At 44.9% G+C, this 18,233-nt stretch overlaps 1 protein-coding gene across 2 annotated transcripts; it reads right to left on the bottom strand.

The window, feature by feature from the left end:
* Window positions 1-931: 931 nt before the first annotated feature.
* Window positions 932-18,000, bottom strand: adad1 (adenosine deaminase domain containing 1 (testis-specific)). 2 transcript variants are annotated; one of them, XM_079500774.1, is made up of 13 exons: window positions 17,871-18,000; window positions 15,357-15,600; window positions 14,518-14,658; window positions 13,262-13,435; window positions 11,675-11,761; window positions 11,036-11,164; window positions 10,358-10,481; window positions 9,722-9,892; window positions 7,990-8,065; window positions 7,251-7,407; window positions 5,575-5,830; window positions 4,576-4,708; window positions 932-1,419 (listed from the first exon to the last, which is right to left on the bottom strand). In XM_079500774.1, the coding sequence occupies exons 2-13, from the start codon at window positions 15,580-15,582 to the stop codon at window positions 1,306-1,308; spliced, it is 1,788 nt and encodes a 595-aa protein (XP_079356900.1). In that variant the 5' UTR covers window positions 15,583-15,600; window positions 17,871-18,000; the 3' UTR covers window positions 932-1,305. The 2 variants fall into 2 exon arrangements, with proteins under 2 accessions (XP_079356900.1, XP_079356901.1); XM_079500775.1 differs by having other exon boundaries at window positions 15,357-15,592; window positions 17,871-17,962.
* Window positions 18,001-18,233: the final 233 nt, after the last annotated feature.

The following is an 18,233-nucleotide window of genomic DNA, read 5'->3' as shown; positions in this document are numbered from 1 at the left end:
TCTATCTGATATCAGCACTAGGTCGGCTCGGGCCAAATATAGGGATCGGCTTACTAGACATGTCATATTAGGGCATTTTCGAATACAATAAAATTACCTTTTAGCGAAGGCATCAGCCTTGGTGGTAACTCCGGTGGGGAGAAGAAAAAACATTGCACACGTGTAATCCGCGAGGGTGGATGTTGCAGTCCGGCCAACGGTCTGGGACTGGAGAATGCCACTGGACACGGATGGATCATTTTTCAGATTGTTTTTTTTGCGGCGACTGCAAACCTGGCTGAAAAACTCTTCCTCCAGTGCCCACCTCGGAGGAGTCAACCAACCCCCCTGTTCACTGGGGGCTGGGCGTCAGTTTCCAATAGGAAAGCATACACGTGTGTCACGTGACACGGGAATTCTGGGAAATGTAGTTGATATTTATGCTCGATACTCTATACAGAGGTGCGGACCGAATTAATTTATTGGTATTAATAAAAAAAGAGAACTACGGAAAATCACGTACAGGGCAGAAAAGACTAATGCAAAACTCCACGTGTTTTCCAGTAGTAATCTGTCTAAGGGTTAAATGTTTTTTTTTGTGGCTTTCGCCTTTATTTTATATATTTTATGGAGGGACAGACAGTAGGCTGACAGGAAATGGGGAGAGAGATGGGGGGGGAAGACATGCAGTAAAGGCCGTCGGGATCGGGAGTCGAACCCGCGGCACACTGCCAGACTGGATTACCAGCCAAGGTGCCTGGACCACTGAGCCATGGCCCAGGCCAAGGACCACAATTCTTATAGGAGATGACTCCAAGATGACCCAATGTTGTTTTCCACAGAGAAATGACATCCGCCACCCAGGGGATGAACGAGTGACATCAGGACTTCAGTACTAAAATATTTATGGTTTAAGTATAAAAGTAATTGACCTTTCACACCAGAATTTCTTCAAAACAAACTAGGATTTATTTGAAAAACCCATTGGCAAACAGCCAAACACTAACTGAAAAAAAAAGGAAAAACCGAACAGAAAATATATTTTTACCACAATAGAAAGTGCACTTAAACATGTACAAATTAAAAAGAGTGAAACACTTTGTTAGATAACAGATGAAAAGCCATTAGAAAACATGCCGTTTACTACAACGGCTTAGAAATTTGAGGTAAATAATAAAACATGTGCAGTTTTACACATTTCGTCCTCGTTTTAAACGGTAGTGTTCCGTGAACCACAGCTACGCGTTTGGGACCCAGTCAGTCATCCATTCCAGTGGTAGTTTGGTGTGTGTGTGTGTGTGTGTGTGTGTGTGTGTGTGTGCGTGCTCATAGGCTGAACTGGTCACTGACCGGGGATTTGTGCACCCAGCTGCCGTATCCCTGCTGCTGTAGGTAGGACTTCAGCAGGCTCTTGGCCTCCTGGTAAGGCTTGGCCATCATCTGCAGGGAAACACCAACAACCACCAAATCAATTCAATTCAATTAGCCCTTCTTCGCTAAATCCCACCCCAAAAAGCGATTGTCCAATGCCAATCCAAATAGTTTAGCAACTGTTGCCATGCAGGTCAAGCTGTCAAGTGTTATTTTGCACGGCTGTGCTGATGAACATTTACACGGCTTAACGTCAGGAAAGTTACATGACTGACCCACCCAGGTGATGGCAATAATACTAATGACCGTAGTCTTACACCAGGGCTCCACCGGACGCGTTGCGTCTCCGTCGCGTGCGTCAAAAAACACACCGGTTAAATTTGAATGCACGCGTTAATGTCACGCAACGCGGGCAGTGGAGCCACCCTTCATTGATTAAAAAGGGAACATTCTTCAGCATACTGCCCCAGAACCCTGTTCCAATCAGGAAACTTTAGATGGCCACCGCAGGGCCTAGGATATCTTGGAGTTGTATTCCCATCTAATCTGTCAGATCTCATAAAGGTTAACATAGAACCCCTATTTGAAAAATGTAAGCTTGACATAGAACGATGGGCACCTCTTCGTCTCTCTTTGTGGGCAAAAGCGAATGTGCTAAAAATGACTGTAGCTCCCAAATTTAACTATATTTTACAATCATTGCCCGTTGAGGTTCCCATGAAGTACTTCCACAAGTACAACCAGTTGTGTAGCCTTTTCCTGTGGGAGGGGAAACGACCTAGGATATGTCTCAAGAAACTTCAGAACAGGGTGGATCAAGGTGGTTTAGGGATACCGAATCTACTTTTGTACCACTATGCCTTTTGCCTGCGGCATTTGGCACAGTGGTCACTTCCCCCCGAACGTGCCCCCCCGTGGTTTGACGTGGAAGGATATCAGTGTTCTGCTCTCCCCTTGAAGGCCTATGCCTCGGCCTCCCTACCTTCAAGTGTACAGTCTCACCCAGTGTTGACATGTCTGAAGGGGGTCTGGAACAAGGCAGCTAAAATTCTTAACTTTGATCCATTATTAAATAAGACTTCTAGCATATGGTTTAATTCTCGTATACATATTGGCAGATCCTCCATCTATTGGAAGGAATGGGTGGAAAAGGGAGTGGCGGTGCTTGGTGACCTCTACAGAGACCAGGAACTCAAATCATTTAATGACCTACAGGCAGAATTGAACCTAAATAGACAACAATACTGGCAATATGTCCAACTTCAAAGCCTGTTGAGAAAAATGTCTAGAAGCTCCTTGGTCCCTCAGAATGGGAAGACTCCCTCTTCTATTATCACTAGCTACGGTAGGGGTCATGAAGCATCGCTCTACTAGTTAGTACTACTAGTGCTCTGAAAATGGTATGGGAAAAAGACATGCAAACTACTTTTACAGAAAAAGAATGGGTCAACATACTAGGTAATTCAAAGCACATGTCACGCAATATTCGCACTAGGCTAATTCAGTTTAAAATCTTTAATAGAATGTATTGGACCCCTTCTAAATTACATAGACCAAAGCTCAAAAATGATCCAGGATGCTGGAAGTGCCCGAACGAAGGTACGTTGACCCATGTCTTATGGAAGTGCCCCAGGGTACAAGATTTTTGGACACAAATACATGATCTTATTGAGAGAATCATTGGTCAAGATATCCCTCTCGATATCCACTTATTTATACTAGGAGATCCTTCTATTCTTAAAGATATAACTCCTTCCACACACGTGGAATGGATCCAAACAGCCATAATGCTGGGCAGGAGGCTGCTAGTCCAATTATGGAAATCAGCCCACGTACCATCAATTACAGAATGGCATAACTTACTAAACAGTACAGCGTCATATGAAAGAGTATCATTCTCTATGAAGAATAGGATAGATCAGTTCCACCAGAAGTGGGACAGATTCCGTCTGTATGATAGCACTACGTAATGACAGACTACTGGCTGCCCCCCCTACAGTAGATCCTCGCCTGCTCACATATATGTCTCTATCGAGAAGAACACAGCCTCCCTCCCCGCCTAGTTGTGTCTTTTTTATTTTTGAGTGGTGTAAACCACTCCTATTGAGTGGTGTAAACCACTACACTACAACTGGCTTTTGTGTGCAGAAAAAATGAGCATGGTTGCTATGTTCAAAATAATTTCTGACGTAATTAAATCACACCCGGGTGTGATTTCATTACGTCAGATCAGAGCTGATCAGGCTATATAATACCTTACACCACTCAGTTCACACGGGTGTGATTTTTTTAATTTGTATCTTATTTTATTTTTTGTAATGTGACTGTCGATTTGTGTCAAACGCTTTTTTTATTTTATTTTGTCTTCGTTTGTTTGTTCTGTATTGTTGTTACTGGTATTGTGGGTGTTGTGTTTGTGTCTGAAAAAGAAAATCCAATAAAATACTAATCACAAAAAAAAAAGAAAAAGGGAACATTCCCTGACGGTGACGGAGACGCGACGCTGACGCGCCCGGTGGAGCCCCTGCGTTACCGTGCAACATGAAAACTCCTGACGGGTGGTCGTTAAAAGTTGATTTCTCCCTCTGTCATTTCCTCGTATTTCTAGTCTATTTAAATAATGTCATGCACATGTGCCCAGTGCATAGCCTACTGCAGGCCTGGTTGACTAGATTTAGAAGACATTTTGAAGGTTTTGCTTCTGAAATGATCCATTATTTATATGGAGAAATCCCGTCATTTAACATGCATCTCAATGGGTGAGAAGGACAGCTTGACCTGTCTATTGACTAAATGCTATACCAAAAAGGCTCAGATTTAAAATGTGTTAAAAGGTTTACATGTGCTGTAGGTCTAGAGGTCTACTCGGCCCGTAGGGTGGTTGTATTCCATTGGCTATATTTGGCTTTATCGCAATATTCTCGCTGCTGTGTTTGCACATTGTTTCTCCCAAGGCCAATAGGTATCGATAGAATACTCGTTGTCTTGATGGCGGACAAGATGGCAAGGAGGTTTAATAGGAAGAAGAGCCTACATTCACACTACACAGCACTTCCGAAAAGTGTCCCATGGACAGAATGTAGAGTAAAGATACAATATAATAAAAACGGGTTAACCCGTTAAAACCGGGTGAGCATCCGGTGTCATTTTAGAATTTTTTTTTCGCCATTCAAAAATGGCACATAATACAAAAAACAAGGTGATAGAAATGAGCCCTTAGGTCACCTTGGCCTCTCTGTAGGAGACGGTGGCAAGCAGATCCTGTCGCTCGGCCTCCTTGGCCGCTAGGGTGAAGCGACTCAGCATGGCAGCTTTGCACAACCTGCTGGCCAAGCAGGAGCCACTCTTAAAGGGAGACCTGGATGAGGAGATAAGAGAAGGGGTCATGGTTTACAGTACACAACCTGCTGGCCAAGCAGGAGCCACTCTTAAAGGGAGACCTGGATGAGGAGATAAGAGAAGGGGTCATGGTTTAAAGTACACAACCTGCTGGCCAAGCAGGAGCCACTCTTAAAGGGAGACCTGGATGAGGAGATAAGAGAAGGGGTCATGGTTTAAAGTACACAACCTGCTGGCCAAGCAGGAGCCACTCTTAAAGGGAGACCTGGATGAGGAGATAAGAGAAGGGGTCATGGTTTAAAGTACACAACCTGCTGGCCAAGCAGGAGCCACTCTTAAAGGGAGACCTGGATGAGGAGATAAGAGAAGGGGTCATGGTTTACAGTACACAACCTGCTGGCCAAGCAGGAGCCACTCTTAAAGGGAGACCTGGGTGAGGAGATAAGAGAAGGGGTCATGGTTTAAAGTACACAACCTGCTGGCCAAGCAGGAGCCACTCTTAAAGGGAGACCTGGATGAGGAGATAAGAGAAGGGGTCATGGTTTAAAGTACACAACCTGCTGGCCAAGCAGGAGCCACTCTTAAAGGGAGACCTGGATGAGGAGATAAGAGAAGGGGTCATGGTTTACAGTACACAACCTGCTGGCCAAGCAGGAGCCACTCTTAAAGGGAGACCTGGATGAGGAGATAAGAGAAGGGGTCATGGTTTAAAGTACACAACCTGCTGGCCAAGCAGGAGCCACTCTTAAAGGGAGACCTGGATGAGGAGATAAGAGAAGGGGTCATGGTTTAAAGTACACAACCTGCTGGCCAAGCAAGAGCCACTCTTAAATGCATCGTCAATGTACAGTACACAGTACAAGTACAGTTATCTAAAATCCTTACTCTTCCACGGTCTTGCCCTCCAGGCCGTCCACCACCTCCAGCACGCTGTCTCCGTAGGTCCAGTTGACGCTGAGGCTCCGCTGATGCCCCCCCCCACCGGAGGAGGAGGACGAAGAGGTGTCCTGCACCACGGACGGCAGCAGGCGGATGTGGGGCTGCAGCATGCAGTAGTACATGGGCAGGCGCGGGGTGATGCCCTCCACCCGCTGGCACACGGCGATCTCCAGGCCGCGCACGTCGCTGCACAGAGAGTCCCCTGGAGAGGAGGGGCATCGAGTGCCGCGGGGGGGACCAGAAAGACATGCTCGTCAACTATACCTTTTCGTCACTGGCGAAAACTAAATAAAATTGGTACTAAAAACTAAGCCATGATGACTAAAAACGAGACTAAATATATTGAGAATAGAGGGTATGCGCGTGACATCATCATCAAACCAGGAAGTTATGCAGGAACGCCTACTGAGTGGCAAAAAACTACTTTCTGGCCTTGACAGCCCATACATCCACACAGAAAAGTCATATCTGATATTGAACATTAAACGATGTTAAACTCACTTTGCCTGTTGCTTTGCCACTCGATGTGCCATTCACTTTAAGCATGCGCATACTCTCTATTACGTCGACAAATAGACAAAGAAATGTTCGTCAACTACCTTTTTGTCACTGACGAAAACTAAATGAAAACTAAAGCTATGATGACTGAAACTGAGACTAAATATATTGACAATAACGTCGACAAATAAAAGCTAGACCAAAATGTTAGGAAGGGACTAGTGGACAAGAGATTGTAGGTCGGCTATTTTCAGCAAGTGTAAAATAAGTCGACTAAATCAACTGTACATTTAGTCGACTAAAATCGTATGATATTTAGTCGACTAAAACTAGACTAACACTAAAAACATTCCGGGTGAATAAAATGTGACTAAAACTAAATTAAGTTTCATTCCAAAGACTATGACTAAACAAAATTTGCTGCCAAAAACAACAATGTCATGATGACTAAAACCAAGACTAAATATATTGACAATTATGTCGACAAATAGACACTAGACTAAAATGATAGGGAGGGACTAGTGGAGAAGAGATCCAGCAGATCCATCCAGTCATTTTTATGTTTGGCTGTGCTCTGCTCCGAAAATAGCAGATCTACCAGCTCACGACGAGTCGCGCTGCAACGCCTTGTGAGCTTGTAGATCGGCCAACTTCAGCATGCGTAAGTGTAAAATCACCCATTACGATGCCATCAAAGCCTGACAAAATACGACAAATTCGAGTGAAATTTAGTCGACAGGGGAATTGTAGTCGACTACAATTATCATAATGCTTTGGTGCACTGCTCCTCCTTGTGGATAGGGGGAGGGCTGTCTTACTGAGACAACATGTAGTCCAGGAAGTAAGTGAGCCCAGTGTCCATGACATCAGAGACACTGGGCTCACTGCTAAAATCAAAAATATCTAAAACCACATATTACACACAAAAAGACCCCCAGGAAAGTGTTCTAAATCTTCTAAAGGTCATTAACCTATATATATTTTTTGCAAAAAGGGTGAAGTGTCCTTTAAGCGCCAGCTGAATTCACGGGCCGCCAGCAGTTCCCTGCTTTGACCACTAGGTCTTGGCGGCTTCAACGTTGGCCAGCCGCACCGGGGAGGGGGGTGCTTGGTCCGGCACTCACCTATGAGGATGCTCTTGACGTAGAGGGGCTCAATGAAGTGGCTCAGCAGCGCCCCCTGGTAGCCCAGCACCTGCCAGCGGCTCAGCTTGTCAGTGACCGACATGCTGACCACCTTGGAGTCCCACTGCTCCATGGTGCAGGAGAAAACCGAGAACACCTGCCAACCGGCACAAACCAAGAGGGACCGTCACATTTTAGCTCATATTACACTCCGTACCCTCACAATAAACATGCAGTAACCCTGGTCTCTAAACTGCCTCCCCCTGGCCAGCCGGGGCGGGAGGGGAAAGGAACTGGTCGGAATAACGTGTTCCTTCCAGGCGCTACGTCCGGCCTCAACTCATGCATAGAAGGAAGCATGAGGTCAGTCCCCCCCCCAGGTTGGCAGAGGAAGTGTAGCGCCCAGGATTACATTAGATAATTACTCTCCGTGCCTACCAGCTGGCTCTCCGTTGTTCTCACCTTTACCGCACAGTGCCTTGTTTTTACTTGTTTAAATGTGTAGTTCTTATTTGTTTGTCAAGCTAAATGTCTACATCACACAGCTTAGATATTTGGATTAAACATATATATATATATAACGTAAAAAACATATCTGCAGTGTACAAATTGTGGCCGCAGTGACTTCACGAACACAAGGGTCATTCCTCCTGTGTCCTCTCTCCCTGTATCAAACACCATGATTAGTGTGTATTGGAAAAGCTGCTTTGAAGTAGTACATTATATTAAGTGCGCCCACCTTTCCCTCCACGGTCAGGTGCAGGCTGATCTGGTTGCTGACTTCCCACGCCGACATCGACATCGGGTTCAGACGCCTGCGGGCGAGAGGACGCAAACCAACGAGAAGATGAAAATTAGGACATTTTTCGTTCGGCACCTGTTCAAAGAAGAACCGAGCCGCTGCTATAGCAGTGGTTTTCACGCGTACGGGTCCATTTGGTTTCATTTTACGCTCTCGAGTTACATTAGCCTATTGCTAAATATCTGCATTAGGCCTACTTAATTTACAAGAAGTCTACACAATTAGAGAATGTAGAAGAATTGTGATTTTGATCAACATTTTCCAACAGTATGGAGTTGTGGACAAAATCTTATCCAACGACAACAACATATTCTTTAGTTTTGGGTCTGAGAGGCTAAATGTCATCAAATGGTGGTCCGTGGCTCAAATGGGTCTGAGAGGCTAAATGTCTTCCAATGGTGGTCCGTGGCTCAAATGGGTCTGAGAGGCTAAATGTCATCAGGGTCCGTGGCTCAGATGGGTCTGAGAGGCTAAATGTCATCAGGGTCCGTGGCTCAGATGGGTCTGAGAGGCTAAACATCAAACGGTGGTCCGTGTCTCAAATGGGTCTGAGGCTAACCCCCTTTTTGAAACTAGCTCCTCGCCACTCGTCCTACACACTTCCACTTGGTTTGAGCATAGATATATAAATAATAGAGACGATACTGGAATTCCCCTCCCATCCACTTGCATTGCATTGCGTCTCTATTATTTATATATCTATGCTCAAACCGAGTGGAAGTGTGTAGGGCGAGTGGTGAGGAGCTAGTTTCAAAAATGGCCCTTATGTCATCAAATGGTGGTCCGTGGCTCAAATGGGTCTGAGAGGCTAAATGTCATCAAATGGTGGTCCGTGGCTCAAATGGGTCTGAGAGGCTAAATGTCATCAAATGGTGGTCCGTGGCTCAAATGGGTCTGAGAGGCTAAATGTCATCAAATGGTGGTCCGTGGCTCAAATGGGTCTGAGAGGCTAAATGTCATGAGGCATTCTTTATGCCGCGCTAACAGCTGAGTGAACGGTAAGCTAATATGAAGAGCGAAGTACGGTGGCCGAGAGTCCGACTGATTTTATTTTATAAAAAATTCAGAATATTCTCCCCTCGCCTGATATCATTGAGGATACGTGTACACACATCCCATGCATCCCTCGATTGGATTCCATATGACGTGTGGACACGTCGGATGGAACGGAAACGGTTAAATGGGGATCTGTACAGACTAATGCATGTCAAACTGGGGCTCGTTGAAATTCAACGGGTTGAGAATCACTGCTAGAGCCGAGTGTCGATTTGGGGGTCCTTGACATGACGAAGGGAACCATTGATGTAGAGCAGGGGTTCTCAACGTTTTTGGCCGGGGACCCCCGGAAATGCTTTGGCAATGTCTCGGAACCCCCTCCCGACCCCCAATATAAATTGACTGCTACAATAACCTTAAACCATTTTGGGCGGGAACCCCTTTTGGTGTTTTAAGCATTGTTATAATTTAGCTATTGAAAAATAGCAGATCTACAAGCTCATAGGCGCGCTACGAGCTTGTAGGTCTGCTATTTTGGGACCCCCTAAAATAATTTGGCGACCCCCCGAGGGGTCGCGACCCACGGGTTGAGAACCCCTGATGTAGAGCACCGATTGTAGATCAGAGGCAGACAGACAGACAGACAGACAGACAGACAGACAGACAGACAGACCTCACAGCGGGGACCTGTGCGGCTCCCTTGGGCAGCTGGCTGATGAACAGGTGCAGGCTGATGTCACTCTTGAGGCCCAGCAGCCGGTTGCTGCCGCTCTTCTCAAAGATGGACTTCTGCTTGAGCGCGGGGCTCTTACTGAAGAACAGCAGCAGGTGTTGGTACAGGTACCTGTAGGTGGCAAAGCAGCAGCAACCACCCTTCAGCACTAGTGTTCATGGTTCACAGAAAATGGTTTTTGATTTCGTTTATAGTCGTTGTAGTTTTAGTCATCTGAAATGTTTTTGTCTATGTTTTAGTCGACTAAATGTCACAAGAGTTTAGTAGACTAAATCTACACGTTGATTTTGTTGACAAAAGATAATTTTGGCAGGCCTTGATGCCGTCGTAGCGACTGATTTTACACTCACTTGCATGCTGAACGTAGACGGTCTACACGCTCGGCTATCAGAGCACGACACCCGAGCGCAACCAATCATAATATTACTTTGTCTTTTAGTTCTACTCTTCTCAACTAGTCCCTCCCTAACATTTTACGGTAGTGTTTATTTGTTTGACGAAATTGTCAATATATTTAGTCATAGTTTTAAGTCAGTGAAATGAACACTTTAAATGCAGTCATGTGCTGCTACTAACCTCATGAGGGATCGCCTTGCGGCCACGACTGCATGCGAGTCGTGCAGAATGCGTCCGTTGGGCATGGCACTCTCTCTGGTGTTGAAGTTCCCGGTTCCGATGGCGATCACCTCGCATCCGCTCGCTAGGCGGGAGGAAAGGAGGCAGAACACACAGGAGGAATCGGCATGTCAACTTCAGCAACCTGATCTTGATCCCTTTAGAACAGGGGTTCTCAACGTTTTTGGCCGGGGACCCCCGAAAATGCTTTGGCAACGTCTCGGGACCCCCGCCCCGCCCCCTCCCGACCCCCAATATAAATTGACTGCTACAATAACCTTAACCCATTTTGGGCGGGAACCCCTTTTGGTGTTTTAAGCATTATGTTATAATTTAGCTATTGAAAAATAGCAGATCTACAAGCTCATAGCGCGCCACCGAGTGGCACGCTACGAGCTTGTAGGTCTGCTATTTTTGAAAAATCGTGAAAATAAAATTAAAAAATAAATCTTTTTTTTTTTTTTATATAATTTGGGGACCCCCTAAAATAATTTGGCGACCCCCCCGAGGGGTCGCGACCCACGGGTTGAGAACCCCTGCTTTAGAACAGCTAAAGTTTAAAATAATGGTTAAAGTGGTTAAAAGCTTAGCTATAATGTGACACAGATGCGTCTAAATGGGTTATAGGTAGGAACGTACAGCTCTGAATGATGAAGGCAGCAGCAGAGCTGATACAGGAGGAAAACTCTGGGTAAGTCTTCATCAACTTCAACAGCTGCTCCTTCACAGCCTGCGGTATTTGGTCGTTGAGAGGGTTTGTCTTGTGTTCTGGATGAGGTAGGAGCAAGACATCAACAACAACAACAACAACAAAATCTCAGTGAACTACTCCTTTAAAGTGTCTGGTGACTGAAATTTGGAATCAAGCTAATAGACAAAAATGTCAGCTTTCATTACTGGGGTTCATTTAGTGGTTCTTAAACGTTTCCATGTCAACTCAAGGACCCCCAATAATGTATCTGCATTTGGCTGTGGAATCCCATCTCAAAAACACTGTGCCAGGCACCTCCAGAAGCAAAGGCTTTCGAGTTGAAAATGTTCGCTTAAATATATTCAAAGATTTGCACTTTTTTTTTCTCCTGCAAAATAGCAGATCGACAAAGCTCATATCTGCTATTTTGGAATAGTGTTATCACTGGTATGATAGTGATGCTACATTAACTAATTTAGCTGCAGACCCCCTAGTACCCCCTAAGGATAAAACTTTGAAAACCAATGCTGTACAGAGAAAGACAGAGTCAATAAAACCCACTGTCTGTTAAGACATGGTAAGCTTACCATGGATAGGTCTGAAAGACTGGTTGTACGCGGCTGTGGAATCCTTCTCCTTCACTGGCAGAGGAGGGGGGCCCTCTGAAGAGAAATCTGAAGAGAAATAGTAGCACAGGGCCTAGTTACAAGTCACAATGTAGGCATTTAGCAGACACTCTTAATCCAGAGCAATTTACAGTGAGCAAGGGAAACAAAGCCTTTATATTATCGTTATTTCTTTGCATTGCATTTACTGCACTTATTTCCACTATCATTGGTCGTTATATCTATATCCATCTTTTTTATATTGTTGTTCAGCACCAGAAAAAGCGGTTTGAGATGCGTGTGCTAACCCCTTGGACTCTAACACAAAGTAACATATCAAATGACCGATATCCGATTATTTGCAGGGTCATATCTGCCAAATACCGATTCTGATCGATTCCAATATTATACAGAGGACCACAATGGAAACAGGCCTACGCCCTAGGAGCTTAGCCCAAAGCCTGTTAATAAAGTATTCAATCAATAAATAGCATATAGTCTTTTCCAAGTGTCTGTTTTCACAACTGAATGACTACTGAATGAGATGAGTACACAAATTAAATGTAGAATTATTTTTCATTTTTATTTATTTTTTTGCTGGTGAAAACCGATTCAATAATCTGTATTATTTTGAGACCATTCCGATGCCGATATGGCATTTTTATGGCCAATTCCGATTATGCTACCGATTACTCGTGCATCCCTAATAGAAATAGTAATCTAGGATCATAGATAAAACAAGAACATAACATCAATCAAAACAGAAGAAAAGCACAACTTTTCCATAAGCCTGCAAGGTTGTCGACCTTGTCGACCTATAGCCTGCAAGGTTGTCGACCTTGCAGGCTATAGGTGAGTCAATGTATGAAGAAATATCACTTAACCCCCCAAAAAAATGATACAAAGGGTTTTTCAATGGATTCTGGTAGTATTGGGCATGCTAATTGGGCATGCTAAATAACATACTAAAAGTCTACATAAAATAACATACTTTTAGTATGTTATTTAGCATGACCAATACTACCAGAATCCATTGAAAAAACTTTTGTATACATTTTTTGGGGGGGTAAACCATATATTGATTCACCTACTAGGGCAAGTGCAAGATGCAGGTGCAACGAGTGGCGTGAGTGAAGACTAGGCGAGTCTTCAGATTGGGAGCGAGTCTGGAGTTTTAATTCCAATGGGGAGTTCATTCTACATTTTGGGAGCCAAATAAATAGCTTATATCCCATTTAGACCTGACGTCGATTCTACAAATGTCTTCTAAATCCTGACAGTTTTCTGAAAAACCCTATGTCAGTGGTTCTCAAACTTTTTCTGTAAATCTGTATTTGGCCGCCGACCCCCATTTGAAAATATGTTGTTCCAAGGACCCCCCCTTTTGGGGTCCTTCGCATGAAAATGTTTGAGAACCACTGACACAGAAACATCGGGTTTTTCAGAAAACTGTCAGAATTTAGAAGGCATTTGTAGAATCGTTCTCAAGTCTAAATGGGTTTTAAACACCAAAAGGGTTGCTGCCCACCCAGAATGGGTTATTAAATCTCTCGTCTCGTTTCGTCTCACCTTCCCCCGAGGCCTCAGGGAAGTCGGCCCGGTCCTCCAGCAGGGGGAGCAGCTCCTCCAGGGCCAGCTCGGCCGATTTGGATTTGGCCTCCTTCTTGGTCTTTCCCATTCCCGTCTTGTAGATGGCGCCATCGATCACGGCGCAGAAGGCGAAGTAAAGGAACATGGTGTTGCCTGAAGAGAGAGAGAGGGGAGCAGAGGGAGGGAGTGGAATCAACCAGAAGTTAAGGAACATGGTGTTGCCTGAAGAGAGAGAGAGGGGAGCAGAGGGAGGGAGTGGATGAAGAGAGAGGGGAGCAGAGGGAGGGAGTGGATGAAGAGAGAGGGGAGCAGAGGGAGGGAGTGGATGAAGAGAGAGGGGAGCAGAGGGAGGGAGTGGATGAAGAGAGAGAGGGGAGCAGAGGGAGGGAGTGGATGAAGAGAGAGAGGGGAGCAGAGGGAGGGAGTGGATGAAGAGAGGGGAGCAGAGGGAGGGAGTGGATGAAGAGAGAGAGAGGAGCAGAGGGAGGGAGTGGATGGAGAGAGAGAGGGGAGCAGAGGGAGGGAGTGGATGGAGAGAGAGAGGGGAGCAGAGGGAGGGAGTGGATGGAGAGAGAGAGGGGAGCAGAGGGAGGGAGTGGATGGAGAGAGAGAGGGGAGCAGAGGGAAGGAGTGGATGGAGAGAGAGAGAGGGGAGCAGAGGGAGGGAGTGGATGGAGAGAGAGAGGGGAGCAGAGGGAGGGAGTGGATGAAGAGAGAGAGGGGAGCAGAGGGAGGGAGTGGATGAAGAGAGAGAGGGGAGCAGAGGGAGGGAGTGGATGAAGAGAGAGAGGGGAGCAGAGGGAGGGAGTGGATGAAGAGAGAGAGGGGAGCAGAGGGAGGGAGTGGATGGATGGAGAGAGAGAGGGGAGCAGAGGGAGGGAGTGGATGAAGAGAGAGAGGGGAGCAGAGGGAGGGAGTGGATGAAGAGAGAGAGGGGAGCAGAGGGAGGGAGTGGATGAAGAGAGAGAGGGGAGCAGAGGGAGGGAGTGGATGGATGGAGAGAGAGAGGGGAGCAGAGGGAGGGAGTGGATGAAGAGAGAGAGGGGAGCAGAGGGAGGGAGTGGATGAAGAGAGAGAGGGGAGCAGAGGGAGGGAGTGGATGAAGAGAGAGAGGGGAGCAGAGGGAGGGAGTGGATGAAGAGAGAGAGGGGGAATGTGTGTGTGAATGGGTGAATGTAATGCACAATCTATGTAAAGCGCCTTGGATAAAGGCGCTATATAAATGCAACATTTACCTGTGGTCACCGTCTCCTTGAACTCCAGGTCGAGTGGCACTGTCTGGGAGAGATGGTGCAGAGTACTCACAGGGTTGAGCTCGCCTCGCTTGTACCGCTCAATTATCACGCTTTGCATCACCGTTGGCTTGGGGCCACGAGCTTTGAGGAAGAAAAGAATATAAAAATAATAGAATTAGGTTTAGACAAAACATACGGAACATATTTTATATTAAGAACCCACTAAAACCAGGAAAGCATCCGTGGAATTTTATATTTACAATATTTTGTTTTGTTTCTGGGGGTCCATGGAACAACATATTTTAAGATGGGGGTCGGCGGCCAAATCCACATTTTTGGTGATCCTTCACATGAAAAGGTTTGATCACCACTGATACTAGTAGAAACATAGGTTTTTCAGAAAACTATTTGAGGAATGAGCCACAGTCTTAAGTCTATAATTGCGGCTAGCTGTTAGCATAAACCCCAGTTCCCAGTGCCACCATACGCCTTTACTTTAAAAGACGGAGTCCGACTTATGGAGGTTTGAAAATCCTCCTTTCCATTGCTTTACACCGTGATTATATTTTCAATCCCATAGTTGGAGCGGTGGGGCGTTGCCATAGGAACCAGACCAATGTTAAAAGCTTCCGTAGGCCTCAACCATTATATAGACAGAGTACACGTTGGGGTACGTATATATACGTACCTGGGGGGGAAAAAGAGTCAATGGCGTAAAAAGAGTCTTGGTCCATTTAATTATAACAATCTATACAAGCAGCCTTTCTAATTGGAAATGAACCTGTGTCACCTTTCTCCGATTGCAATAACGTGTTCAGTCATGGGCTAGCATACTGTACCTGTCCCCTGCGCATCACCGTTGTTGTTGTTGTTGGATGCGCTGCTAAACATCGCCGGGTCAAAGTGGGTGCGTTTAACAGGGTTAAACGCACCCACGGGGATGCTTGGAGGCGAATACATGGATATAGTCCTCCCAGGGGGAGCGGACATGTTCTGGTGGAGGATCGGTTTGAAACTTGCCCCCCTCGCCGATGCCCCCCGGAGGGTTCCGCGTCCTGGATACATGTTGAGACCTCTGAGATTCTGAAGCAACAGGTAGACAAGAGAGTAGACTAAATAAATATATCATCATCTTCATCCCATTTTGGGGCGGGAACCCCTTTTGGTGTTTTAAGCATTATGTTATACTTTAGCTATTGAAAAATAGCAGATCTACAAGCTCGTAGCGTGGCACGCGCTATGAGCTTGTAGATTTGCTATTTTTTTTAAACCGTGAAAATGTGGTGCAAATCTTTAAATATATATTCTTTCAGAGCGAACGTTTTTAACTCAAATCTTTGCTTCTGGGGTGGGGTCCCTGGAACAACATATTTTTCAGATGGGGGTCGGTGGCCAATTACATATACATACATACATACATACATGAACTTAATTTATGAAGCGCTTTTTGAAAACAATTACAATGCCAAGGGATAACCAACAACAATCAAATGAAATGCATAAAAACAAACAATATAAGACAAATAATAAAACCAAAGCATATACAGTACATACATGGACATGAAAAACGAGTAACGTGATAAATCTAAGGAAAGGCTTTAGTGTACAAATTGTGTTTTCAAAAGTGATTTAAAAGATGACACTGAATTAGCTTAAATCTTAGTCTTAAAGCCAAAGGTAGGTCATTCCAGAGTCTGGGCATCAAGAAGGCTTCAGCCCGACATAAACGATATTCTGTAAGGTATCAGGTACGGTAGCCACTAAACCATCTCGTCCCTTGATTTTTTTTCGGTCCGCCGGTTCTGGTATTCTTTATTTTGTTTTACTGAAAATAAGGTTAGAAGTTTAGGTATAGTGTTAGGTTTAGGCATAGTGTTACTGGGGTTAGGTTTAGCTATAGGGATAGGTTTAGGCATAGTTGTACTGGGGTTAAGTTTAGGAAAAGGCTTAGGTTTAGGCATAGTTTTACTGGGGTTAGGTTTAGCTATAGGGTTAGGTTTAGGCATAGTTTTACTGGGGTTATGTTTAGCTATAGGGTTAGGTTTAGGCATAGTGTTACTGGGGTTACGTTTAGCTATAGGGTTAGGTTTAGGCATAGTTTTACTGGGGTTAAGTTTAGCTATAGGGTTAGGCATAGTTTCACTGAGGTTAAGGTTAGGAATAAAGTTAGGTTTAACCGTTTAAGCATAATTTACTTAGGTTACTTTAGGAATAACAGGCCGCACAGTTCCGCCGGCTGTACGCCCGAGTTGGTAAAGGGGCGACTCGTTTGGAATTATTCTGTAATACCAAATTCAAAATGAATGGAGACAAATACAGTACACTACTGTACACCAACGTTGTTGAAGTAGGACTCATAAAAGGTCCCTGGGACCACCGATCTAAAAGACCACCCCTGGGGTCCCAGGACCCATTACATTGAAAACCTATTTACATCACTGAGATCTGCTATATTTGAATAACCATCATTTAAATGGATAACATTGTGAATTTGTGATGCTATATTAACTACTTTTCCTGGAACCGTCCCCTGGGCCCCGACCCCACTTTGAACAAAAACACTGGCCATTGATTGATTGAAGTATAAGAATTACAGTACATTTAAAGCACAACTCAATACAAAAACTGTCAACTGTGAGTGGACGACACCATAAAGCATTACACTTGTTTACAAGAGGGTACACCGTTTTCAATTCATCATAACATTTAGACGTACAAATATACACTTCTATATAGCCAAAAAAACAGGAAATCACAACAAACCATAACCACTGACATAGGCAATGAAAGATGCCAACCTCTTGAGTTGAGATGCACCATCTAATTTCCGAGTGGGTCCTGACATGTCCGCACAAATGAAAAATACAATAGGCCTATACACACAAAAAAACAACATACACCAATGCTGACACTGACAGTGACAGATACGACAAGACAAGATATATAGCTCTATGTTGGAAACGGTTCCCAGGTTCCAAACAGAGAGCTCTCCCAAAGCAAGGTACTAATAGCTGCCCCCCTGCAGTCCAAAGTGGCAAAATCCATATGAAAACATACCCATAAATAAACACAAGAATTACCATAAATTTTAATCTACCCAATCCAATAAATGCTGATTGGAATATTATGGCAAATAAATAAATGTTATGGTCGGTGCGCGCGGCGTGGGCAGTCAGTGAGTGAGTGAGTGAGTGGCTGCACGTTTGCATTGTTGTAGCTTTAGCTAAAACTCTCCATTCCAAATGTCTTCTTAACGTGATAATGACACATAAAACGTGGTTAATCTCACTTGACGGCGAATACAAGTCGTCTTTAAAGAGAACCAGTAAAGCATTGTTTGTTTTAAGACTCACCCGAGTGTTAAACAATGTGTTTGTTAACTTAATGCCACGACACGTGTTGTTGTTCGTCTCGTCTCCTGCTGCTGTGTGTGTGTGTGTGTGTGTGTGAGTGAGTGAGGGGACTCCCTGTTTCCCAGGTGTTTCGCGCAGGTGGGCGTGGTTGTATGCCATAACCCTAAACCAGAGCCATCTACCCCAAAATATCGTCCACTTGCTCACTTATTACGATGAAATCGGTGACCTGCTGAAATATGTAACAATCGTGTGTAGACTGTAGACAATCACATAATAATGTCAGTGTCCGAACATAAATCACTGTGGTTTTGTTTATTAGCAAAGTTCAACCTAGTGGTATTTAGGGGCCACATAGACGTC

This window comes from Electrona antarctica, assembly GCF_951216825.1.
Source record: "Electrona antarctica genome assembly, chromosome: 1".
NCBI classification, from domain to species: domain Eukaryota; kingdom Metazoa; phylum Chordata; class Actinopteri; order Myctophiformes; family Myctophidae; genus Electrona; species Electrona antarctica.
This window is presented reverse-complemented; position numbering and strand designations above follow the sequence as displayed.